Consider the following 27423-nt stretch of genomic DNA (forward strand, 5'->3'; position numbering starts at 1 on the left):
AGTTATATTGTTGCATTTTACACACAAAGAAATTTTTGCAGTAAAGGCTAGTAAGATGAAGCAGACATCCACATTAGAGTTGTTTCATGTGCCTTTTGTTCACCAACTGCTATAGACAGGGCTAGATATCATTTCTGTGTCTGCTCCAGAAAAAGTCCGGAGAGAGGCAAGGAAAAAAAATTGCTTCTTCCTTAACTTTTTCATGATTCTTTCACCAAACAGACCGTGTGTCATGTAAACTGATAAATTAATGCTACACCCACCTGAAAGACAAAGACCAATAATCTTTTCACATTTCCCATTAGGTATTTTTTCACTCATTTTCATTTAGACGATTTTGACAGTTCCTTTTTTTTAAACTTCATCTTAATTCTCCCCCGTGTTCCACATTTTCCTATTTTTAATTCCTCTTCAGCAATTACTGATTTTTAAAACTGCTGTTTGTATATTGTATTCTTCTTCAGGAGAGAAAAAGCTGGACCAGTTTGCCTTGACATGCAAGCTTTAGAGCAGAGGAGGAAAAGTATCCGGGACACAGAAGACACAGTTGCTCATCACACCCTACAACAGTACCTGTATAAACCCAGGCAGGAGGTGAGAGCAGAAGGCTAGCATTGGACTGTTTTCCAGTCTAAAGCTAGGAGACATTAGGAACCAAAACTTGGGAGCAAAACTCAAAAGAAGCCATCTGCAAAATCTGCACCCTTGAGGAAGATAGGCTCTTTCTCTATATTCTTTCTCATTTATGAGCATGCCTCTTTAACAGAACTAGTGCCTTTGATTTCACTGGGGCCAGTGGAATGCAGAACTGGGTCCAATATACCTTCTGAAGCAGGATTAAATGGAGTGTATCAACTGAAGGGATTCAGACACTTACAGGGAGAGGCTTACTTTGAATGACAGTCACTCTTACATACTTAAAATTCCTGGACTTACACCTGTTTCGTGGTGAAGAAAGAGAAAGAAACATAGGAGTTTCATTAATGCCTTCAGACTAGTCTTTGGTTCATTCTTTTTATGGACTTGTTTACATTTGCATGACACTGATTGAATGCATTGATTCAGGGCTTCCAGCTGTATTTCTAAATAAATAAATATTGTCTTCCCTTCCTGGCAACAGCACAAACACCTGTACAGTCGACATGAGATCATGCACAGCGAAGATGAGAAACAAGACAAGGAGATTTTCCACAGGACAATGAGGAAGCGCTTAGAATCTTTCAAGAGTACCAAACTAGGAATAAACCATTCCAAGAAGCTCAATAAAATCCACAAGCGAGACCGGGGCCAAAAAAGGGTAAAATACTTTCACAAGGACCCAGATGTAGCCATCTATTATAAAAACTAAGGGGTGGGGAGGGCAGACATCTCTGTCCTTCATGAACTTAAAGGGCCTAAGCAAGAAGAGATTAATCTATGATATAACTCAAGGGACATCTTCTCATATGCTGTTTTTCTCTATGCTTTGGGACCCTTCTACTGGGTGAGAGATTTTTGATCACTTGAAAAACAACAGACCTTGATCCATGCTACAACACTGTAGGGAGAGGTTACAGGGTATATGTAGCAGGGTAGCACTATGGCATAGAGATTTCCACAAAATTTGCATGAAACTAAGAGGGAACGTACAGCATACAAAGAGCCAAAGCTCCTTTCTTTTTCTGTAGTAAGTAAGAGTGTAGGGGGGAACATCATGACATCCATATTCAGTGTCAAGCAAAGATTACAACAAATTTCAGGGTTATGCTGCTGAACTCATGATTTCAAAGGATGTCACTGCCGTTGCTATCTGATAATGGTAGCGTTTTTGGTAACTTTGTTTGTTTTCTTTCAGCGAAACAGCAGTGCCATACCAAATGGAAAAATACCTTCAGAAAATCCAGTACAAGACTTTACTTTGAAGGAAAAAGGTAAAAGGACTCATAGACCCGTTTCATTAACTGGATTTTACCAGCTACATTGTCAGTAAAGCATCACTGAAAAATTTCATGATATCATAGAATCATAGAATCGTTAAGGTTGGAAAAGACCCTTAAGATCATTGAGTCCAACTGTTAACCTATCACTGCCAAGTCCACCACTAAACCATGTCCTCAAGCACCACGTCTACCCATCTTTTAAATACCTCCAGGGATGGAGACTCAACCACTTCCCTGGGCAGCCTGTTCCAATGCTTGACCACCCTCTCGGTGAAGAAGTTTTTCCTAATATCCAACCTAAACTTCCCCTGGCACAGCTTCAGGCCGTTTCCTCTCCTATCGCTTGTTACTAAGGAGAAGAGACCGACCCCCACTTTGCAACCTCCTTTCAGGTAGTTGTAGAGAGCAATAAGGTCTCCCCTCAGCCTCCCCTTCTCCAGACTAAACAAGCCCAGCTCCCTCAGCCGCTCCTCATAAGACTTGTGCTCTAGACCCTTCACCAACTTCATTGCCCTTCTCTGGACACGCTCCAGCACCTCAATGTCCTTCTTGTAGTGAGGGGCCCAAAACTGAACACAGTACTCGAGGTATGGCCTCACCAGTGCCCAGTACAGGGGCACTATCACCTGCCTGGTCCTGCTGGCCACACTATTCTTGATACAGGCCAGGATGCCATTGGCCCTCTTGGCCACCTGGGCACACTGCTGGCTCATGTTCAGGCGGCTGTCAACCAGCACCCCCAGGTCCTTTTCCTCCAGGCAGCTCTCTAGCCACTCCTCCCCCAGCCTGTAGCGTTGCATGAGGTTGTTGTGACTCAAGTGCAGGATGCAGCAGTGAAGCTGGTATTAAAAAGGGACTTTTAGTCATAATTCAGAATTCAGAGTGGGGATCTGCTCCATGCTTAAATGCAGTCTTGATGATTTAGAAGTTGTTTTTCTAGGCAGCTGGATGACAAACCAAATTTTAATTGGCGTTTTTACTCACATTTTTAAGATATCACATTTAAATTTTGAAAACAAAACAATGCAGTGGCTACAACATAGATGAACTTTCAGCTTCCTTTGGGATAAGCTGCAGAGAGCAACTTTCATTAACATTTTTCTTTTTCATCACAGCAGGATATGCCTGCCCAGGACACTGTGCCATATAAAATTCAGTAGTTGACATTCTGATCTGAGCCAAGGTCCATTTGTTTAGAAAAGTCTGAATCAGAGTTGACGCTAAGCAAGCATGTTAGAACTCAAGGAGAGTGTAGCTTTGAAAGGAACACATAGTCAGAGGCCAGTTTCAGCACTGATTCACCCTTCATGCACAAATCTAACACATAGGTCAGCCTTGAAAGTGTAATCTGAAGCTGACTGGCCTAGGAAGCAAGTAAAAGTTGGTTTTGCGTATAAAGGCCCGAATTCTTTCCTCTCATGTTTTAGCCATCTTTTGGCATTGATATCAGTCATAGCAAGACATGATGGATGCTAATATGTTTGTTATGTGATTATAAAATAATATGAGTCACTTAAAAACTGAAACATGGTTTAAAAGCCACTGAACTAACTCTTATTTATGTTCTTTCCTCCGTTTATGCATGCAGCCCCTTGATCTCAAAGAGAACTGAAGTAGAGAGGGATTCATCTTTTCTCAAAAGCTCCAAGCAAAGATATTTTTCTTTATATATGTTCTTTGAATCATTTTGTGGGCATTATTTTTCTTTGACTGACAGGGGCAATACAGGCTGGCTGAATAAGTGTAATATTCTAGAACCTTTTTGCATGGGAAGAGCTTTCCAAATACTTATAAGTAGGTCATTCAATGCTGTCTTTTTAAAGAACACTGTGTATAGATGCCATCCTCTACTTAAAAACAAAAGCTTCATTGGAAGATAGTCTTAACAAGTGGTTTAGTAGCTGTTGTAAAATTGATTCCACTGCAGTAGAAGTAGCAATGACCTCACCAGGTTTCAAATCAGTCAGGATACTAATGCTGACCTCTGTCAAACGATGAAAATGCAGTGACTGGTCATTGTAACGGGATGACATTTGTCAACACGCGAGCATGTAGGACACAAAACACAGCAGCAGCAGTGGTGCCATGTCATAGGCTGGTTTGTTTCAGTCCCAGGAAAGCAAACAATTTGGTTAGCCAAAAGCTTAGCCAGAGTGTGAATTCTGTCTCTATCATAGCACCAGGCAATAATGCAAGTCAGAAACCTGTGTTGAGTTTCTTGATGTAATTGGTATCTAAGCTGCAATCTCTATATACATTCACATTCGCATTTCAGTGCTAGAACTGTTGATTAAAATTTGCCCTTATCTAGATCCTTGTTAAAGATGTATCTTTGATAACCATGCCAGCATCAAAACAGCATGAAATAGCATTTTTTATCAGTCAGAACTGATACAAATCTCTAATAAAATTGGACTTTTTTTTTTTTTTTCCAGATTTGGAGTATTCTGAATCAGAAGAAAATAATGATTATGAAACTTTGCATCTAGGGAAAGGAGTTGATTTCCTGGCTAATGTGACGAAGCAAAATTTCACAGATACTCCTACTGGTAAAAATATTAATTACTTACAGAGTTTTTTTTTTTTCTCTCAAATATTAAAACAATACTAGAAATGCTGCTGATTTAGCCTGTATTTTTTGTTTTGTTTTGATGTTTTCTATTAGAAAATATATTTGCTTAATAGTAATGTTAACAGATAACAAGTTTTAGATATCTGGAGGTATGGAGAACATCAAATTTGCTACTGATAGAAGTTGTGAGCATGACTGCCTAAACCAGACCTAAAACCACTAATTATTTCTAGCAACAGAAAACGTTATTTTAGAGTTGTCCTGCCTCACAAGACCAGTCAATACCAGTCCTTTGGAACTGTTTCCTACTTGCATTTGAAGCACTTTGTTGTGATAAATTTCATGCTTCTTCTTTCAGGCAGGATTTCTCCTCTTAAATTCACAACTCCTTCTGGTCCTTGGCGGCTCATAGAAGTCACTGAAAAGGGCAGATTTGCAGCATTCCTGGAGCATTCATTGGACTTGATTTCCAGCACTGAAAGGCTCCAAAATATCAAACTGAAAGTGTATCATTATATATAACAGAAATTATATGATATGACTTATAAAGTTTTAAAATTTAGTATTTCTCTTTAGCACTTTTGTGTTTGAATTTTCAGCATGCCACCATATGCTTCATATTTAACATGGTGCATACAATGAAGACAAATACTTGTGTCTATACTCATTTGGCAGAAATGCTGATACAGCCTTTTCATAGTTCCATGACAAATTCTATGTTTGAGAACATATAAAGACATCCAGAAATCAATCCAGAAATAAGTGTGTGGGAAGATGCAGACCTAGACTAATTTTTAAAATTTCTTTTTCTGTTCAAACACTACAAACTTAATATCTATATTAAAAGGCTCCTGTAACTTACTTTTAACTGTTCTGTGGCTTGCTTTAACTCCCTCACACACATCTCATTCCTTTATGAAGTTGTGCAGTTCATGCTTTTGCATTATTTTCCTTCTTTTATTTCTTTTTTATGGGTTTGATTTGAATTTTATGCAGTTATTTTATATTGTGCTTTATTTTGCTTAAAATTTGCTGACTGATTTCTTCTTTTATTGATTTTATTTTTTGTCTCCAGATATCCCAAGCATAACTGCATATTGGAGATAATACCCAATTTTTCTCTTTAATAGAAATCCAAAATGACTAGCAATAACCAAGGTAGAAAGAGCAACCTATGTGTGTATAATGGTCTGTGTATTGGCCTAGTCACATCTGTACCAGTGTGTATCAACCTATTTTGTTCCCACTATAGCCGTTCTCCTTTTACAAAGCATCTTGCTGTATTGCCAAGAAATTATTTTGATTAATTGTATTTGTCACTCGTGAACTTTTTTTAGGAATTGATAACCCAGTATTTTCAGCTGATGATGATCAAAGCATCTACATGAAGTTCTCACCATGGTTATCTACTGAAGATACTGTGGTACCATCACAAAGGGCCCGAGTGCAGATCCCGTATTCTCCAAACAACTTCAGACGGCTCACTCCATTCCGGCTCAGCAATAAATCAATAGATTCCTTCCTGCTAGCAGATGGCCCAGAGGACCGACCCAGATCTTTTCTCCCAGAATCAACACATATGTAATATTTTAAAAGATATTATCACCTTTATTTTTAATCAGCCTTCCTATCAACCCTGACTACTGACAAGTAAACTTTTCTGATTTTTCTTCTCCTAGAGCAACTATTTCCTTCCTGATTTCTTCACACAACTAAACATCTTCTATTTTCCTCCAGCTTGAATAACAAAACATCTATTTTCCTTCTGCAGAAGAGCTGTCCAGCTACTTGGGGTCCAATGCCTTGCTATTTTTACTGCAGATAAGGGTGCTGCTCTTTGTTTTGGCTTGCGTATTTTATATGCCAAGAAAATAGTATTCCAAATATGAAAATATTGTGCACCCATTTTCAAGAGGCTCGAGGTTTTTTGGTTAGTCAGTTCTAGATGATAAAATTTGTACTTGAGTTCCCTAACAAGAATCAGGTAATCCTGATTCAATCCCCTTAAATGGTGATTGGTCTTTTTGAGTAACATTGTCACTACTGTCTGCAGACGTAAGCAAAGTAGTCTGAAGCCCCAGAAAGACAATCCAGTTGCTGATGCCAAAGGATATGGTTTGCCCATAAGAGGTCAGACGACTCATTTAACCCATTGGACTCTATTGCATTTGGATATACAATAGGAGCAGCAGGGCTAGACCAGCAATGAGCTGGGCTGTCTCTCATTCTTAGCACGATTAGAATATGATTTTTGACTCTATTGATAAGAAGACTTGAGTCAGTTCTGAACATTTATCCAGGTTATTTCTCCAGTGCCCAGGAAGGGAAAATGGTCCCACTGCTACAATACAAGTACTCAATGACATGGCTGATATCATAAAATTACCTAAGAAAGGGTTTAAAAATGAAGCATGTTTACGATAATGCATCAGACTTCCCTTGCACGGGTAGCGATAATAATTACACAACAGCCAGACTGTGGAGAAGCAGAATTCCAGTTTTGGTTAGAGCTTTATCTTTAAACTGTGAGTTTATCTTAATCCATAACTTATTTTGAAAGCAGAAAAATGCTTAGCTCTCTGACGCAGTAAATAACTTGTTGCTCCTAATGTGTTAGAGGCTTAAAATTAAATTGACTCTGGGTTTAAATGAATATCCTAGCTGCCCTTTAATTCTTGCTTTGTGGAAATTTTCCACACCATAAAAAGCAGCCTTCACTTATATAATCAACACAGTCAGTGCTGTAAATGAGGTGGGTCAGGTCACAGTTCAGACATCTTAATTGAATAAAACATAGAGCGCTGCAGGGATTATGCAATGAAATGCAATACTCAGTTTCATCATGAATTTGCTTTTGTGGAATCCATGATCACAAATGTATGACCTAGTGTCCTCTGTGCATCAACAAATAAAGTAATGTGGTAAGTTGAAAGTACTTCTGTAGTTGGTTGATGAAACTTTGTTCAAAGACCTCAGGATAAGAGTGAATGCTGGTAACTTAGATTTGAGAAGAACTTCATAACCTTTTGAAAAGAAATAGAAAGGGAAGTTCCATTTTTCTTCTGTTCAGGCTTCTGTCCCTGCAGAAGACGCGCTGGTTCAAGTGTAATTATAGGAAGCACATCACTTTCTTTACTGGAGTGGCCTATAGATCAGTGGTTCGTTCTAGTACTCAGTTCCTTATTAATGCATCTTTGATTATTTTTTAAATGATGTTTTATAATGAACATTAGATTAAATAAAGAACTGTGAATTAAATTCCTATATCCTGATTAAAAACTTGAACAATGAGCAGCATTCTAAAAGGAAAACTTCTCCTCGACACTTATCCACATTGAAATTCTCTTTACTTTCTTTTCCCACTGAGAACATTATCATAAAATATTGGCATATGACTTGCTGAACATTTTCTGGCTAACCTTTGTTCTTTTCCTCCATTCTATCGTGTTATTTACAATTGACTTTATTATTAGCAACTGTTATGTATAAGTTCTTGTGCAGGTATCTTTGATATATCAAAATCACTGGGTTTTGACTGCTGTGTTTCTTAAGAAGTGTTTTGGGAAGTTAGATTTCCCAAGCTAATAAGCTTAGACCTTGATTACTCTCTGAAAGAGTCCTCTGAATTATCTCCTTAACAAAATTCTCCTAATAGGAGAATGATACTGAAATTTCAAATAAAAGATTTTAAAAAACAATGTAAACTGGAAGCCAAGGGTGGAAATGTGGAGTTTCTCTGCATAGTCTAAAGTATACAGAAAACTGATCATAGGCTCCGGTCAATAACAAATTGACTCTGGTGATATCGTCTGCTACTTGATTGATAGAGCACAATTTCTTTCAAAAATTTCTGAAAGATTTCCTTGCTGACCATCCAGACTAAATGTTTTAAGATAAAGATATACTTTAATGACCAGATGATGGCTCCATCTCCTAAATATCTGAAACACATAGTTGTTAATCACAAACACTGAACTAAGTTTTGCCTGATACTCAGCAAGGATAAGAAGTTTAATAAACTTTAGGTTGTCCAAGATAGAAATTGCGACAGGGTACAGTTCACCAGCAAAAAAGCCATCTTAAACTACTCACTTTCATAAGACTTTCATAAAAATAGCCAAAAGCAAAGTCCAATAGCCAGCATACTAGTATAGAAAATGTGTATTACAAGTGTTTCTATTTAATTGTGCTCTCTAGGTGATATGGACCATGATGTTGAAATGACAGAATACTCCTCTTCAGACGACCAACTAAACCAAAATCAAAGTGTTTCAGTGACTCCTCTCCACTTCTTCCCATCTTGTCTTCAAATGCCTTGGACACAAAACTATTCTTCATTGGAAAACAGAGGGAATGTTTCTCTTTCTACTGTCTCTGAGTATATAGCTTCTTGTGACACAAATGTACCTGATCTCTTCTGGGAAGCAGGTACAGATACGAATAACAAAGAGACAGTAAACTCAGGTTATTGTTCTGAAGTTAGCTACAAGTCAGAGAATTCACAAGAAGAGAATTCTCTACTTATGTTCGAAGGGCTGGAAGACTCTTATATGAAGGAGACCCAAGAGAAGAAAATGTTGCTTGATGTACAAGGAAATTACAGATCTGCTGCAGCCAGACGTGTACAAAGCCGACGTTCTTTTCATAGGCCAAAACCTCTGCAACACCCTAAGCTTCAGAAGCTAGCATCTCTTCCAGCATCTTGCCATGTCCCTCCACATTCTTTGGAACAAGAGGAAACACAGTTGTGAGCCAGGACTTACTTGAAAGGAGAAGATGAGAAAGAATAACTTGAACAAATGGCTTCTGTAAAAATAGAGAGCAATCTATTAGTTCATGGGATCTGCTCTAGAATGGCTTCAGATGGAAAGGGAGTGAGGTCCCATAGAAACACTGGAGCTTTTCTGCTGCACTTACATTTTTAAGTTCTCATTTGTAATGAAAGGATGCATAGTGACGGGGAAATATGCCTCCTTGTTATTTTTTCATGTAGACTGTTACAAAAAATCAATATTATTTTTGGAGGGCTAAACCAAGAATATTTTCAAATGGTAAATTCTTGGTTTTTTACATGCAAATGGTTTATTATGCCATTATGCCATAAATACACTTAAAGACATAGGTTGCATTTGCTGCTTCAGTAATGGAATTCAATATTTATGATGTATGAAATTAATGTAGGAGAAGCCAATGGTTAGCCTCTTGCCTGCTAAGTCTACTCTGATTGAAATGGATCAGTGCCTTTTATAAGTGCAAGCTAAAGAAAAGTATTTTCCTGCTCTTGAATATTTGTATCATTGAGTAATTGTGGGGTATTGACTCTGGTGGAAAACTTTCCAGGGAGAGGAAAGTCCGGGCATCTTGAAATTTAATCAAGGACTCCAGGAAGGCCATTTCCTTCCTTCACCTTCATTTCCTCTACTCAATAGCTCTGGAATGAAAGAACGTCCAGAATTATCTCAGAATTTTAGTTTGTGTGGTCACAAGCAACTCATTTCATATTCTTAATTAAGCTGCTCTATTTTAAACAGCCTCACTCAGACAGAAGTGTAAATATTTGTCATTTTTACTGCTGCTTTGGAAGACACCTTCCAAATACTCTGTTAGATTATCTTGTTAATTTAGGTATCACTTTCAATAGTTGATCAGGATAATGGTCTCTCAGATGCTATCCTGTGTTTTGCCACATGGTTTAAGTGCCACAATGACTCAGGACATTGATGGTTCAAAGTATTGTACAGAGGTAGTTTGGCTACTCCGTATGTATATGCCTGTTTGTGTTAAGAACTTCCTTTATTTTTTTGTTCCCAGATTTCTGTTAAATGGTAGTAGTTAAGATTGCACTAGATGCCTATTGCGTATGAATCTGATCTACAGATACAGAGATAGTACAGAGACAGTTTGGCTACTCTGTATGTATATACCTGTTTGTGTTAGGAACTTCCTTTATTTTTTGTCCCCCGTTTTCTGTTAAATGATAGTAGTTAAGATTGCACTAAATGCCTATTGCATATGAATCTGATCTACATCACCTTGAAGACAACTGGAGACATCAGTGAAAGCCAACTCAGATGAAGACTAAATAAAAGTGAAAACTCTGAGACCTCTCATGGATGTATAATGCTACATGCCGGCATATAGTCCTCTGGCCTATCTGTATTTTGCCTTGGATGATTCCAGTCCTGAAATTCTGGCTTGAAATATTCAGTGGTATAAGCTGCAAAGATTCTGTGACATCAATAGAAGATGAGTGCTTAGCCACTTCTGTGATCCTAATGTGTACCTTATTTCTATTTGATATCAGCATAAACCATTTGTAAATGAACTAAGTCACCTTCAGGGAGGTCTCTGAATTGCTTAAGTCTGGATCCAACAGAGGCTTTATTTGGTAAATTTTACTTTATCTATAGGAATTAATGGTTGTTTCACTCTGCCTACCCAGATTTTAAGTGGGTTCTAGGTGATTCTGTGTCAGATTTCAAATTTGAGATTTACCCAGATACCCCAAAAGAGTGGAGCAATGTGTGAAAATTTGTGCCCACATCTTTTTCCTATCTTTGTCTTCTTTGCTAAAACTGCCTGTTAGACTAGTGCAAATTGCAAAGATGTGATGGCAAATGTCATATATAAACCTAGATAGATACATAACATATGCCTTTAGAGACTAGATTCAGAGTACTGGTTCTTTTGATATCAACCCACAAGCAGCTGCCTGTTTGCAGTCATCTTGGGCACTGATTCAAATCAGTGTCCCTAATTGGAAAGCTTCATCACCCAGAGCTAGTCTTGTTAATAAGGGTCATGAGACATAAGGCTGTCACCAGTAGGAAGGCTAATTTTATAATTCAATAATGTAAATACAATTTTTTGTGAACGAACATACTATTTTTGTGAAGTAGAGCATATTACTGCTGTTCCAGATATTATAATTGGAACAAGTATTTTAGCTATTGGCATAGATATATAACAGGACCATGACTGATTCCAAATATTAGCACAGGTAAAGTGCAATGTGCCAAAATCCAACCTCCAGTCTCATAGTATAATGCTGAAGTACCAACACCAAAGTTGGCAAGATGCTCGTCAGGTGTTGGCTTTGAAATAAAACTTTCATTTCTTATTGCTGTTGCACAGAGGTCATTGCTGTGTTGCAGTCAGAAGAAGAACCACACTGTGGGCTGTGTTTTCTGCATGCTTGTTAGAGCATTCCTAATCTGTGTACAGGCTACCTCAAGAAAACATTTGTAAATCGTCATCATCAGATGGGAGTTTTCACCATGTAAGTGTTGCACACACAAGAGTATGCAATTTTGAAAATCACAGGATATAAGATTTTAATGTTCTTGTATTCTTTTATGCTAAATGAGAGGATTAATAGACACCACAGTGTTTACAAATACAGCAGTCTCTGTGAAAGGTCAGCAGGATCCTGTATGCTTTTGAGAGAGCTGTGGGCTGTAGGAGTTTTTGCAAAACAGAGAGGAACATTATGCCATTTCTAACAACAGAAGAAATGGAAAGACACTATATACAAAGGGCTTAACTCTCCATTTACTTTCAAAGGCCTTAGGCATTGTCTATATGTTGTGTCACCGGATAAAGGATAAAATGGACAATTCTGATAGCAAAGAGACCTTTCCCTGGAATAGCCTGCATAATTTCTGGAAGATGTTTTCTAGTATAATTGCCTCTCCAGCAAGGTTTTGTTTGGCATAGTTTCTCAATTTGAAATGTGATGGAAAAAAAGCTTCATGTCCCCGATTTCTATATTGAGAAAATACTCTTAGCTAGAATATAGTGGTGTCGTGGTTTAACCCCAGCTAGTGTTTGGTTGCTTCTTCAGCACACTTTAATCAGTCAAGCACCACTAATTTCCATCACAGCAACATAGATTTAGAGCTGCTGAGGACCAGCTTCTTTTTTACCGTGTGAATTAGATTGGAATGATTAGTTGGTAAATCAGTTCACCTCTGGTGAGGCAAGTTCAGTTCTTGCTTCCCTGGCTGAAAACTCTAAATTTTTTTGGTGACATGCTCTGTCGAAGAAAGGCAAGTTGGGAATTCCACAGTCGCTATTTATTGAACAATGGCCTACCTTATTGTAAAAAGATGAAATGCAGAAATATTTGATGTCTCTCCTACACATTTTGCTCCATGGACAAGGTTCTTTTTAACAATGTTTATTATGCTGCACTATGAACTAGCAATGTTAAAAAAAGGAGAGTTGCCTGCACTCAGATGAATTCTGTCTCTCTGAGCTGTGAAGTTAGTTATTGAAATATATGAAATTATATTTTACAAATATATGGTCTAGCTGGAGATTTATGTAACGAAGGTTGCAAAACAATCACGTGCCTTAAATTGTCACTCTTTGGAATGCTGTTGTTTGGAGATTTTTGTGTGTACTTTCCAAAAGGTGTCATCGTACTGCATATATTTTTAAACAAGTCAAGTTGTTCTGCTAATGTCTCTTTATAGAAACGTTTCAGTAGTATATAATAATGAGAAGTTTGGCAATAAATTGTATCACCTTGGTGGAATAACACTGCTTTCGCAAGTGATTTAGAGTATCATTTATTTAGTACATTTAGAGAAGACTTTCCACACAAGACTTCTGAGAAGTTTGTATTTCTGCTCCCAAATCAAAGTTAAAAAAGACAATAGTGAGCTGCTGATAATTCATGTCATTTATAAAATGCCGATCATTAAAAGCAGCAACGGAAGTTGTAGACGATCTCCTGAGTCTCTCTCTGACAACTATGACACTTTTTGTACAGTTCTAGCTCCACTGCAGTCAATGACAGAATTCCCATTGACTTTATAAGCCAATATTTCCATCCTTAGAACAGAAGGGTCCATATTTTGTCAAGATATATATAGAGATGTTGTCATTACAACACTATATTTTAAAATTTACCTATACGATGATATAGAGCATCTCATTATAATATTCTTTTGATGCAAAGATTAAAGTGATCTTTTGGGGTTTTGTTTTACTGTGCAATGCTTTTTGAAGATTTGGTAGTCACTAATGCCAGCCAGCTTGATTTCCCACACAGAAACCAAGGAAACTTAATCTAAGCTGTCCCATATAAGCTCTGTGATCCCAGTGAAAATTACCATTTCTACTGTCATCCTGCTGTTAGGATGTTTCCACACCTGACATTGGTTTCTACAATAGATGATAGGAGGCATGGCGTGAAAAAACAACTTCTAAATTTATTTATAGTGTAATGGAATTAAATATTTAATGGAGTTAAACATTATTTTCTAAGTATGGACTTGAAGAGGTTTAAAAAGATAACGCAGATGACCAAACCATATGCTAGCAAATAAGATGCTGCAATGGCAAAATTAGAACTGTTTTTGTGGTATGCCCATGCAATAGCTAATGAGCTAATAGTTCATTAAATAAATGGTGGGGGGAGTGTCATCCCTTGTCATCTTTGTTGACACATAAAGCATACAGAAGCCATGAACAGCCACTTCTGTTGGAAAAATTAAACTCATACATCAGCATTGAAAGCTATTGGTAAGGATTCTCATAGGTCAGATTTAATGGCTTCTTAGTTTAACGAGCCAAGAGGTACATCACACTGAAACAGATCACAAGCTTTTGCAAACTGATGTGCACAACAGAACAGGCACACAGAAGATGAGAATTCAGTGCTCTCCATTGCTTAGAAACACAAATACAAAGTTGTGGTCAGCACAGTAGACCCAAGCAAGGTAAAGAGTGAACAGTCCAAGAGGTTTTAGGTAATACTCCACATGAGCTCCAATCCCTGATAAAAACAATGAGAGTATAACTAAGTTTCATATCCTAGCTGTGTTTTTGGTTTTTTTTTTAAAACAGTGTTGCTGGACTGAATACACCACAAAAAGCTTTTATATTCTTTCCCCTTCACATCTGCTTCAGGCTCTCCTCACATTCTGAGGGACATCCCAAAGCTTTATACCTCTAAGCTTTGGACCTCACGGATCTGGAGGTAGAGAAAGGCTCAATGCCAGTTATTAGCGATTTCAGCAAAAACAAGCAGAAATATGGAGTGGCATATAAACACTGGCTTTTGGCATTGGATCTGACTCACTTCTCTACTCCAACAGAAGAGAGTGGCTTTTGGAAGCTACAACATTCACACTATGAGAAAGTCAAATAAGCTTGGTATTAGGGCACACAGCATCTATTGCAAAGATGCTGCTTTACGTCATTTTGTTTGATTGTTATTTTGTTTGCCATTTTGTTTGATTTATAAATTGGAGTGTATTTTTTTATGGTAATTACATTTGTTTCAGCTTATATTTTTGGAGCATTGGAGCTCTATATTTAAAAGATGTATCTTTATCTACTGGTATCAGTTCATATCAGCTCCTGCTATGATACAAGATAATAGCTATTGCAGTCAACATATGTCATCATACCTATCAATCATAGCCAATGTCAGAAGATAGTCTTCTACCCCTATTTGTGTGTGTCATGGTTTTAGCAGATAAGACTGGAAACCCCGCCTTCACCCCAGACATTCTGCTTTACAGGAGGATGGAGAAATTTTTGTTTCAGAGCTTTTACAAATTGGGTTTCATGTTCAAACCAAGACATAAAGTGAAGCTCAGTCAACAATGGCCTTTTGCCTATCTAGAGTCAAAACTATGTATGCCTAGGGAGTTTTCAATATTCAAACTCACTCTGAAATCCTAACCACACCTGAGGTTCAAGTTTCCTTACCAATATTACACTCCACTATTCTCAGCAGTCATGGAAAGGGAAGACTGGAAGAGAGCAGGGAATTTCGTTTGATACTGTTATGGATCTGAGTGGTATCACTTCTGCCTTACAAAACAGGTCCTTTTGATTGGTTGGCTAGGTGATGTGCCACACAGAACCTGTACTTCCATTCATTACAGGTGAGTTGGTTGGCCTGCAATGCCTCTGGCAAGAACAGTCTAGAACACATAACCATCCAACATTGCTCTTGTTAGAGCTACTGCATTCTATTATTTGCAAAACCTGATCCTTCTCATTTGTTTGCATTTACCATTTAATTACATGCTGTTCTGAATATTGATGCATTCACCCTGAATCCTGAAAGTGTCAGTATTACATCCAACATGTAATTCAAAGAAATCAAATTTGACTCTATCTGTGTAACTGAGCTGTGAACTGTGGGGCTATGGATGAGTGAACATTTGGCTGATACTGCATAAGACAGAGAATCAGAGAAGTTAAGTTGGAACAGACTTCTGGAGGTCGTCTAATCCAATCTCTGAGGAGCTAGCTGAGGGTTAACTTAGAGCTAACCGACCAAAGTCAAATCAGGCTAGAATCTGGAATGACAGGGGAATGGCAGGATTCACCTCTTTTCATACACGCACTTTCAGCTCTCAGGGCTACTTTCTGAGCTCACCAAAAGAAAACCTACTTTCCTGGCAGAAGGCCATCAGGGTATCCCCAAGAAAACATTCCAAGGACCTGTCATCCCTGGTGTCTAGAGGTTTATACAGGAGCCAAGAGTTCAGACTGCAGAGGGGCATGGTATGGTATGCTCAGCAAAGGGTGCGCTAGGATCACTTCACCAGCCAAATAAAGCCTTCTGCATATACTAATCGTCAGAATGTGTGACAGAGGAGTGTTCATTATGCTGATGCGTGTGGCACTAATTTTGAACACATGCCCTTTTCCCTATAAGCATTGACGTATCTTGCTGTATGAAAGACACTGCTCCTCTGTTCCCCAGAGGCAGTAGCTGCAAGTATGATCCTGATCATAGGATTAAAGACAGGTAGTCTTCATTTGCTTTAGCTTTAACCAGCACTACAGGAAGCTGTGTTGGTAGTGCTGATCATGTAACTGCTCTGCAGTTATGTGATGTATCTTGTATGTGGCCAAGACTCTACAGGTGGTAGTGAATTCTTCTTTCCAGTAGTCTTCACCACATAAAAACATCTATCATTTAAAGTTTGCATTTCCTCTGGAGCTTTCTTCACTCTTGAAACATAAAAAGACCCCAATAACATATGTACCCATTTTTTTCTAGTCATCTTCCTTTGAGAGAGAGCTGCACTAAAGCTGAGGATTTTCACATGATGCAATATCGGTGTGCTGCATGTAAGAGAAGCATCGGAATGGGTGTGTGTGAAGGGAAAAGGCTAGAAAACTGGATCGCAAGATGGGGAATAGAGCCTGAAGCTGTCTCAGCCATACTGCCTGTTGGAGTATTCTGTAGAGCATGTAGCCACTGAATCTCTCCTGAGAGCTGGATGCAGGACTTGGTTGTTCCTGTTGCAGAAGGCACCTTGGGAGTGACTTAACAAGCAGGAAGTGTGGACAGTCAGGGAAGCAACACAAGCCACCAGTATGTACAAAGCCAATGTCTGGTTTCTACACACCACCAAGAGTGTATAGTCCATTCACATCTGCATTTGTGAAATGTATTCCTTTCTACTGAAAGACTTAAAAAATTTTTTTTCTATATCAAATGCAAATTTTGGAGGACTTTTAAGATCTCTGTTAAAAGTGGTGACTTTTTTACCTCACAGCCACATGCAGGCTGGGAACTGAAGGAATGGCTTGAACTTTTCATAATCTTCAGAATATCTCTCATTCTCAAGGCATGATCTCCACTCTCTGTCAGTAAATATACTGCAGGAATAACAACTGTAAGGAATAACAGTGTATGGACACAGAGCTGTGTAGGACTGATGCCGTTTCCAGTTGGCTTTCTGGGAGAAGGACATTGCACTCTTTGAATGATGCTAAGCAGAGAAAGACACTACCTCTCCTTCTGCCTGAACATAAGGAGAAGCAGAAAGGAGATAGACTATCTATGTTTAAAAAAAAATATCCTGGAAATATCTTAGAAATGTTAGGCAATCAAGATCTATGATTATGATCAGTTGTCAGGTATTTGATTATTTCATGTGGATTCTGGTAGCTTTTTGGGCCGTTCAAAAGTAATAATATTCTAATGATGGTGGTCTTGAAACGTTTGGATGGGGTACAGGCACCTGCTATTAATTTCTACATTTACCATGAAGCTGACAGAGAATGTGTATAAATGTGTGAATGTGTGAATAGACACATTGGTTGTTGTGTGTTTGTATGTCATTAACAATACAAGCAGATGACCAGCTAAAGTTAAAACCAAACTACAGGTACAGTGGTAATCTAGAAAAAATGAATTGCACATGAGGGAGTTGCTTAACCTGATGCAATGAGAACATAGTTCTTAGGCTCAAGCTAATGACTCTCTGAAAGATTTTTGTTTGTTTGTTTATATCATTCTCCAGTGATTGGGCAGCGTAAGGAGTTCATATTCATCTGAGTCAAAAAAGAACTGAAGAAGTGTTTCTTTGTGGTAAACTCAATTTGTGTGTAATTTATTCTAGCTGACCAGCTAGCTCCAGTCACTCTGTTGAAGGTAGGTTACTCCACTCACTTCAACAAGAAACAATTATGACAATGTCCTTCTTTCTTTCTTCTCTCCCTGTCTGTCAGGGAAATGGCTTAATTAGTTATTCCTTGCGTGAATAAGTTATGCAGTAGAGGATAAATAAAAAAGATGAGATTTCTGCTTGGTCCTGTCAGTGACAGTGGTAACTGTTAATACTAGTGGGAGTAAATTGTGTAAGTAACCTTTTGCTTTCACAAAACGTATGCAGTAGCTACAAATCTGCCCCTACCAGACTAGCTGGAGGTCCTGTGTTGCGAAACAGTTTATTCTGAAAGCTTGAACTGCCAATGCCAACCAGAAGCTAGAATGGGAACCAGGCTTTCATTGTTCTCCTGAAAAGGGCAGACATGATGTCCCTTCAGAATTAAATTGTCTTCCTTACTTCTACTCACTGCAATTTCCTCAAGCAACAAAATGACAAATTTATCCCAGTGTGCCATAGCAGCTCACTGTGAGCTCACATTTTCTTGCTTACTGACTCCAAAGTGACTAAATCTTCAAATTACCGCTTTAGATCCCAATCCTGGAATATAAGCCACCCTTGCGCCTGAGCTTCACTGAGTCAAGTGTGGGTTTTGGGACGAACCAATCAAAGGAGTGGTCACAATGATTCAGTTCTAGGAGTGGGATATTAGCCTTCATTTCAGTGAGAAATTTTCTTTCCTGGATAATTTTTTTCCCCTAGCAATTCTTACTTCAGAGTTTGGTTAACCTAGACGTGGTGCATAGTGAGCCAAACCAGCCAAAGAGATTTTCCATGTTTCTGAGGCTTACAACAGAAACCCAAGAATTCCTTAGGAAAGGTAAAGCTTCAGAGAAGGTTGTAATGCAAGTACTGTTGGTCCAAATATTTAACTTAAGATTTAGTACCACCTTCAAGGTTTCCTGTAGATCCAAAGTCAATAAAGGCATAGACTTTGATTAGAATTAAAACACTGGAGGATAAAATATTTACTATCATAATCAAATTCCTGGAGCTTTCTTTGCCACATGGATCCTGGTGGATCACCCTGTCTCACAAGTGATAATGAGCACATTAATGCTAGCTCTACTGTGCTGGCACTAATGTTCAGCCTAGTAGCACATTAACGCTTGCTCTACTGTGTTTATTGGCCACTTGTCCTCTATCTTCCTGCCCTCTGCAGTGACAAGCAGAATAATCAGCCCTTATTTTCCCCACTGTAACAGCCCTTTACTCAGTCACTTTGGTTTGGGCAAGTTTTACCTTATATACAGAGATTCTTTGAGCTGGATATACACAAAGAGTAACTGGCAAATACCTGCTGGGTAAAACAGCTGTGCTGTACAAAGCTATGCCTGGAATCACAGTCTTTGAAGAGGAAGATGTATGGGAGGCTTGTGTTCCTCTGAGCACAACCTAGACTGGGAGGCATTGACCCTGGAGACTGGGATGGAGACAGCTGGTACAGTCCCAAACCCCCAGATTAACACCTATGAAAAAGCCCAATAAGTATGCTCCTGTATGCTCTCTTTATGCTTGTTGGCTGAAAGTGCTGAACAGAGAAGTGGAACAGGCCTGCACTGCAGTGGCCCTGACAACTGAACTCTTCAGACCAGGAACCTTGAACTTCAGCAGTGCTGTGCAGGGGAAGTAAGTCTCCAAAACCTCAGGAGGAATGGTTATAAAGTTATTGTAAGAGCACCTACAACTCTGCTGGACTGAGGAATCATGTCAGTATCAATAGAAGACCTACCATCAGTGTGTCCAGAGGGAATTAAACGCATTGCTGATAGAGAAGAATGAAAGCCCAAAGAAAGCCTGAGAAGAATGGCTCATAGAACTATCGGCCATAAACTCATAACTGCAAACATAGTATGTATCCTTGATTTAAAGTGGATTTTAACTCACATTTCAAGTTTTAAAACAAAAAATGCTTTATTTTAAGAACTCCTTTCATTAGCTCAGATTCTTTTGACTAAGACATTATAAAGGTGAGTTGTACCTCACCTTTAATGAAAAACATTACAGCCTAGAAGTGCAGAATATCATCAATAATGGTAAGCCATTTAACTTCTGATTCAATTATTTAGAAAGGTAGTTATTATTACTGTTTTACTGTAATCTTAGTCCTTACATACTTCTGCTGATGTCGAGGAGTTATTCTACTTCATGAGAAAACTGAATTCCAGTTTTAGTCAAATGAAAGCATATGGTGTTTCTTATTGTTTTTTGTTGTTCATTTTTGGTTTTTTTTTTGTCATGCTCTTATCTGTTTTGTTTCACAGTAATTCTAGTTCCTTGCATCCGTAAGTCACTTATTACATTAAACTGTGAACCGTCCTGTAAAGAAAGGAAGAAGTCAGTCAGTCCTATAGCATACAAAATAGCATCACAGAACCAAAGATCAGACCAGTCTTAGAAATGGTTTAATCAGTTTCAGTAAATTTTTAGAAAAGCAAACTGATAAACAAAAAACCCTACTGGCTGTAGGAGGTATTTATAGTTTATTTTACAGGGTGATCCTCCAAACGTTATCAACAAGGGAAGAGGCTTTTCAAACCTATTGTTGAATTCAGTAGGGAGCTTTCAAGGAAGCATGCATGCGTATGCATAAAAGGAATCCTGAAAAGCAGTATAGCTGTATTCATGACTGAAAATAGAGATGAAGAAAAGTCTGAAACAGAAGGATCAGCTTAGTACTGCTAAGATACAAGTAGCTAAGAAAGGAAAAAAAAAAATAATGTGGGCTAAGTATGTGCATGTGAATGTTCAAGACAGAAAAAATGAAGACTGAAATGAGTAAAGCTGACCTCAGAGGAAGATAATGTAGATATGTGCAAAAGACACCTACATCATCTGTCTAATAACCAAAGCTTAATTCCTACCTACACATACATATTTCCAAAGGTTAACGCTATAATGCACGATTTTAGCTGATGTGTTAACACTAACATTTCCTTCAGTATAAAAGCAGTAGAAATATCAATTAGTGTAGTTATAAGTAATCCTGGATTGACAACTCAGGCTGTAAGAAAAAAATTTCACAGAAGCTGTAACAAAGAACTAAAAGTGATGCTATCAAGTATCTGCAGGAAGGTACATGGATTGTATCAAGAAACGATGTGATGATTATAAAACTTGCTATTGTTCCATACTCACTGTCTCAGAACATTACTATAGATCTGATAGCTTCTAACTAGAGGTTAAAATATAAAAGCTTATCTGTTCACTAGAAAGAGAAGCCAGAACTATGTAAAATGAATTAAACAAGGAAAATATGTATTTTTAAGCCTTAGCTCTCCTTTCCATGGTATGAAGTTGCTAGACGAGGTATTTTTGCATGTTTGTTTAATAAGTTCAACTTTTAGTAGAATATCAAATCTGACATAGGGATTCTTCTACTGTTCTGAATTTTTACGCTTAAATTAGTCCATCCCTGGTGAAAATGATGACCAGGACTAAATGCAGCTCTACTGCAAAGGCAACGAAAGCTTTAACCAAAACAGATAAATCAATTTGCTCTGTGTTTGCAACCAACAAAGTCTGATGTCTTTGAAGTGTTAACACTATTCTGATCAATCTACATTCCTACATGCTCTTAAAATCACTGATTCCAATTTTTAAATAAGTAAAGACTAGCTTTAGAGTCCTACTTTTGGCAAAGTAGCTTGTGGATTTTAAGCAGTTCACAGTAAGATTTGTGCTATTTTGATGAATTAATGTTTCAGTTAGGAGTTGCCAAATCCAGTAGCCCAATAGAGGTAAGGCTGCAGTAGGTCCTTGTCCCCAGGTTGAACGAGTAGTGAGGCTGCACATGTATTTCTGATAGATGTGTGCATGCATACACACAGATATACAATACACATATACACAAACACATGGCCAGCCACACAGATCAATGCATACAGAGAAAGCAGCATTCACATAAACACAAACAGCACCAATAGCCTCATTCTGTTCCCCTCTATGGCTGATCAGGATGAAGGTCTGTTAACAGAAAACATATACATATACATATCGTATATACAATGTGGATCTCTCTGGTAACTGGCTCTAGACAGTCTGGCCAGTAACTGGCTCTGGACCTCAGCCTCCCCATCTGCTGGCACCTGGACAAATGAGCCCCTGGGGCTGGTACTGCCCCAGTTGCTGGTACTCAGACCCCTCACTCACAGACATGCACACACGCACAGCCCCTCCCCCAACACACATAAAGAAGCACACAAGGGACTCTCCAGTAACTGGCCATAGACAGTCTATCCAATAACTGGCCTAGTATCCCCTGGCCTTCTAGATACCTTGCACGCTCCAACACACAGCCGCACCCACACACACATACTGTGGCTTCCCAAATAACTGGCCTTCAACACTCAGGCTACCAAGAAGCTGGCCCTGAACCCTTGATCTCCCCAGCTGGCTGACAACTGGGCATACAGACCCCTGAAGCCTGCAGCCACATTCCAGTTGCTGGTACTCAGACCCTCTTGCTGCACTAACACATGCACGGACACACGTGCTATGGATCCCTCCAGTAACTGGGCTTAGACAGTCTACCCACTGGCTAGCCCTTGGATCGTGCTGTCTCCTGTTGCCTCATGCATAGACACACATGCAAATGTGTCTCATAGTCAACCCCTAGACCTTATGGTCTCTTCAGTAGTCAGACTGGACCACCTCAACCCTTCTGTAGCTAACACCTCCATTTGCCTCGTGCACTGAGAGACACACATGCAAACAGGCCTCTCACTCCACCCAGACCCTATGGTCTCTCCAGTAGCTGGGTTGAACCTCCTGGTCCCTCCAGTAGCCGACCACACACCCTCTGGTCTCTCCAGTATACAGCCCAGACTTATGGTTGCTTTGATTCCTGACTTCCAAACCACCTATCTTACTTACTAGCTAGCCTGGCTTGATACTTGCCGGTGTCACATGCTGTACTCACACCATATGCATTCACTCTCATCTCTCCTGTTGCTGGCACCACTGACACACAGACCTCTGTGAGCTGTGGTCTGACTCCAGTTGCTGCCACTTTGACCTCCATATACACACTTGTATATAGAATAGACAGCCCTTCACCCAGGAAAATAAAAATGGATTTTAATAAGAAGACAGGAGAGGCTGAAGTGATCAGGTGCAGGGCACGGCCAGAAGAGCATACTGACAAGCAATCTGCTTACACACAACCAGTCCCTTAAATACCCTTATCCCTCTATCTTCTTACACTTGTTCAACCCCAAAATACATTGATCCTCCCCTTTGCCTGTCCTTGGCTCCTCTTCAAAACATCTTATGAAATGTCTTGCAGAATCCCAAGATGCTCTTGCCCAGCATCCCATAGGCAGTAACCCTCCTTGGTCTGTAAGGTGATCAGAGAGCCTGTCCAGTTGACTCATCATGATGGCCTTCACCACACAGACAATGAAGCTGATCATCCTCCTCTGACAGCCCTGGAAGGAGGCAGATCAGAGTGCTCCAGTTTCTCTACTTAGGTTATAGGGGTTTCCTGACTGTCTGTGCTCCTTTGCATGTGTGAAGATGAACTTCTTATTTCATAATCTAACAGTTTCATTGTAGATTCTGGAAAAAAATGTTCTAAAATTACAAAGATTTTCTACTTTTATTTATTAAGGGCTAAGTAAATATAATAAAATTATATATTTATTCTGATATTGCAGACATTATATACTGCACATGCTTGAGCCCACCATTGGCAAAATAACAGCTGATCAATGGGAATGTGGTTGGAAATAGTGTGGGTGAATGGGACACTCAGTCTGAAAGGCTGTTTGCCTCAAACTGATAAGGCTAAAGAGGAAGGTAACCATCCATCAGACTGAACAGTAACCAGAGAATTACCAAGAGGCTTTTGGACCAAAGAAGGGGTCATCTCATAAACAAGTATAAAAGAAGCACGAAGGTTTGTAATAATGGGGATAGACCTTGGAGTAGAAAGGACCAGTCAGTTAAAACCCAGTTTTAAGTGCCAGAAACTGTCCCACCAACAGCATGACCTCTGCTACCCTCCTCCCTGTCTGATGCCATGATTAACTTGCCTCTGGTCTGACACTATAGGATGATACTCACACCTTGTGTGTATGCATGTGACACTCTGGGATGTTCTCTTACCAGCATGCAGATTAGCAGATTGTGGGGAACACACGGGTACACATAAAGCTAGATCACCCACACCTCCAACAGCACGCTTGCGAAAGTAGGGGAACCCATGCTCCCAGAAGAGGGTTTGTGTGCTGGGAACCCATGTTCTGTGGTGGAAGGGAAACATGTAATTTTGAAAGTATGTGTGTATGTATGTGTCTGGGTTGAAATTTTTTAGAAATAGCTATAGAAAGTGTTTAGAAATTAGATGTAGATGTGCATTTTGTTAGTGTCTAGTATTAGACACTTACTGATATCGATCCTGCATGAATAGTTCACTGGCTGCTGGTTAACTACATGTCACTAATAAATCAAGAAATGTCTTCAAACACCGTATGATTTAAAATCTGTGAATTGATCAGGTTTTGTCTGTGACAAGCAGTATTTTTTGAGTTGCTGGGATTATCAAGATAAGTAGAGTTACCTGCACCAACAGATCATGGTCATAAGCACTTTCAGTAACTGGCTTCTGCTTATAATTGCCTGATTCTATCCGTCACCTGATATGCATAAAGAACAATGGCATCTTTACAAAATGGCAATTATAATTTAGTTAATTAGCCATTTCAGATGAGTGTTTCAGTAACACTATTTATAACATTACTGTAACAAACTCCCACTTCCTTTGAAATGTTTAAAAGCCAGATCAAACTGACAGGCAAAGTACAGCCCTAAATTTAATCCACCGAACACTGCTACATTTCTTGGGTTAATGAGGCTATTCAGGCATTCTGTGATGGTACGTTTTACACAGGTAAGCATATTTTTAAACATCATCATCTAAACTCACACATTAAAATGCATTTGTCATAGGAACAGGGTCTCTCTTAATTGTAGACAGTGGGATCTACCCTTACCAGTATTCTATAGCCCTTGGTAAAATCTCTGAGTATTACTTCCCTCTTGTGCTAACCATGGACAGTAGATATTAGCATATATACTTATTAGCACCCAGATTGTTACTGCAACTCACCTCCAGGAAGTGTATTGAGTCTGTGCAGTAGGCTTCAGTGGGGATTATGCAGGCTGTTCCCAAAATCTCAGAGATGAGCAGCTAGCAATTTGAGCTAAATGTGAATAGTGGAGCATAGCAGAAAGTTGAAGGTCCAAACTTCTCAGCTGACCTTTTATTTTGTTTGTGAGGTAAGTAGCAAGAATTTATTGTACAATCGTGTGCTTCAGCCCTCTTTTTTCAATGAAATTGCAAAGTAGAGATTTTGCAATACAGGGGTCTTCTGCATCTGTCTGTGCACTAGTCCTCAAAGTAAGTTTCAGTGAGTATCACCAATCTTGCAGAGATCAGCAGACAACTTGGGCAAAAAGGGGCATATAGGGAAAAGTTAGATCCTTCAAAAGACAATGGTCATTTTTCTGTTTTCCAATGTATAAGTAAAAATGCTTGCCTGGCTAGGATTAGCTTCATAATGAATAATATATACTGATCTTGTTTTGTAAAATACACTACATATGTGTGCGCAATGCACACAATTCTGCTACACAGCATTTTCTGTGGAGATTTCTGCCAGCAAAAAAAGGATTAGAGTTGCTATTGCCTAAAAATAAAGGGAAAACAGCTTTTAACAATTAGTCAACTTCATACAGAGGGGTAAAAAGACCAGGCAAGCTGGTGAGCACACAAACCTCTCTTCAGGTCTCAAAGAACAGCATCAAACGCCAGTGTAAATTTTACATGGTCCAATAAAAGACATTACCTCACCTTGCTACCTACTCTATCGCTAGGCTGTGATGACTACAGGACTTGTTATTATTTTGTATTAAGAGGGAAAACTTAAAAATAAAGGGAAAAAATAGTCTAAATTAAAGGATAGAAAACCTTTTTACCCTCATATTCAACGTTCAGGGTCCTCAAAAGATTGAGACTTTTGGTGGATTGTATAGAAGGTGAGATACTTTAGAGATTATTTAAACAAACTGGCTAATGGTTAAAATGATTTCCTTTTTTCTAAGGTCCTTGAGCTGTATCAGAAAAGGTTTGGTCAGGAGGAAATTAAGGCATTTCCTTTTAGATCCTCTCTGATAATGCCTGATTCTCTGTGGCAGAAAAACACAAATGATTGTTTAGACATGGGAAGGAAATACAAGAGCATAGCAGAAATAGCTAGAAAAGGCTCTCCAGGAAATAGACTAGGGGAAAGGGAAGTGAGATGGTAGAATTGGTTGCTTCAAAGTTGCTGCAGTATTCTAATGCTGATATGCACTGAGAGTCCAGGTTAGCAAGGATGTTCCTCTAAGCAAAGGAGACTCACCGAAAATACCTTTTTCACAGCCCTAACTAATTATTCTGAGAGTTCAGTGGGACATCCAATTGCCAGACAAGTCTTCCTGCATTACAAAAAAAGTTGCAGAATCAAGTTTTACAGCAAAAATTTATTTGGACTTAATTTAGGAAAAGTAAGAAAAGAATACAAACTGTATTTCATGTTATGCATGAAATACAGAGTCTGGTTTTCTTCAGTACAGTTCTACATTAGAATTTACATCAAATGAGAAAATTAGAATAAAATATCTAAAATTTCTATCTGTATGTATATTCAGCCAAATCCTGTTTTACTTGGTTGACAGCAAAAGCAGTTTCCTCCTCTTTGAGTCCTTGTATTAAACACACCCAGAAATAGGACTTTACCTTTTGTATGATCTCCACTGATCACAGAATCACACAATTATAGAATCACAGAATGGTTAGAAGGGACTTCTGGAGGTCATCTGGTCCAGCAGGGCCACCTAGAGCCAGTTGCCCAGGACAGTGGCTTTTTAATATCTTCAGGGATGGAGACTCCATAACCACTCTGGGCAACCTGTGACAGTGCTCGGCAACCCTCACAGTGAAAAAGTGTTTCCTGATGTTCAGAGGCAACCTTGTGTTTCAGTTTGTGCCCACTGCCTCTGGTCCTGTCACTGGACACCACTGAAAAGAGCCTGGCTCTGTCTTTGTTGCACCGTCCCTTCAGGTATTTTATATATGGATGAGGCTCCCCCTTGAGTCTTCCATTCTTCAGGCTAAACAGTCCCAGCTTTCTCAGCCTTTCCTCATATGTGGGATGCTCCAGCCCCTTAATCATCTTCCTGGCCCTTTGCTGGGCTCTGTCCAGTATGCCCACGTCTCTCTTGTATGGAGGAGCCCAGAACTGAACACGGTAGTCCAGGGGTGGCCTCACCAGTGCTGAGTAGAGGGGAAGGAGCACCTCCCTTGGCCCACTTGGCAATACTTTGCCTAATGCAGCCCAGAATACCAGCAGCCGCCTTTGCTGCAAGGGCACATTGCTGGTTCATGTTCAACTTGATCTCTACTGGGACCCTCAAGACCTTATTTGCTAAGCTGCTTTCCAGCTGGGTGGCCCCC

At 39.2% G+C, this 27423-nt stretch overlaps 1 protein-coding gene across 3 annotated transcripts in view; it reads left to right on the forward strand.

Moving 5' to 3' along the window:
- Positions 1 to 13203, forward strand: part of SLC9A3 (solute carrier family 9 member A3) — a 59693-nt gene extending 46490 nt beyond the window's left edge. Inside the window, exons 12-17 of one of the 3 annotated variants that reach the window (XM_087765901.1) lie at positions 465 to 594; positions 1121 to 1297; positions 1835 to 1910; positions 4355 to 4468; positions 5829 to 6072; positions 8689 to 8821. In XM_087765901.1, the coding sequence (XP_087622027.1) occupies positions 465 to 594; positions 1121 to 1297; positions 1835 to 1910; positions 4355 to 4468; positions 5829 to 6072; positions 8689 to 8692 (745 nt within the window). In that variant the 3' untranslated portion in view covers positions 8693 to 8821. Of the gene's footprint in view, positions 1 to 464; positions 595 to 1120; positions 1298 to 1834; positions 1911 to 4354; positions 4469 to 5828; positions 6077 to 8688 lie in introns of those variants that run through there. The other 2 variants (XM_087765909.1, XM_009475379.2) reach the window with 2 other exon arrangements.
- The last annotated feature ends 14220 nt before the right edge of the window (positions 13204 to 27423 follow it).

Source organism: Nipponia nippon, unplaced genomic scaffold (genome assembly GCF_047370975.1).
Source record: "Nipponia nippon isolate SJK-2023a ecotype South Korea unplaced genomic scaffold, ASM4737097v1 scaffold_1, whole genome shotgun sequence".
Lineage (NCBI taxonomy): Eukaryota > Metazoa > Chordata > Aves > Pelecaniformes > Threskiornithidae > Nipponia > Nipponia nippon.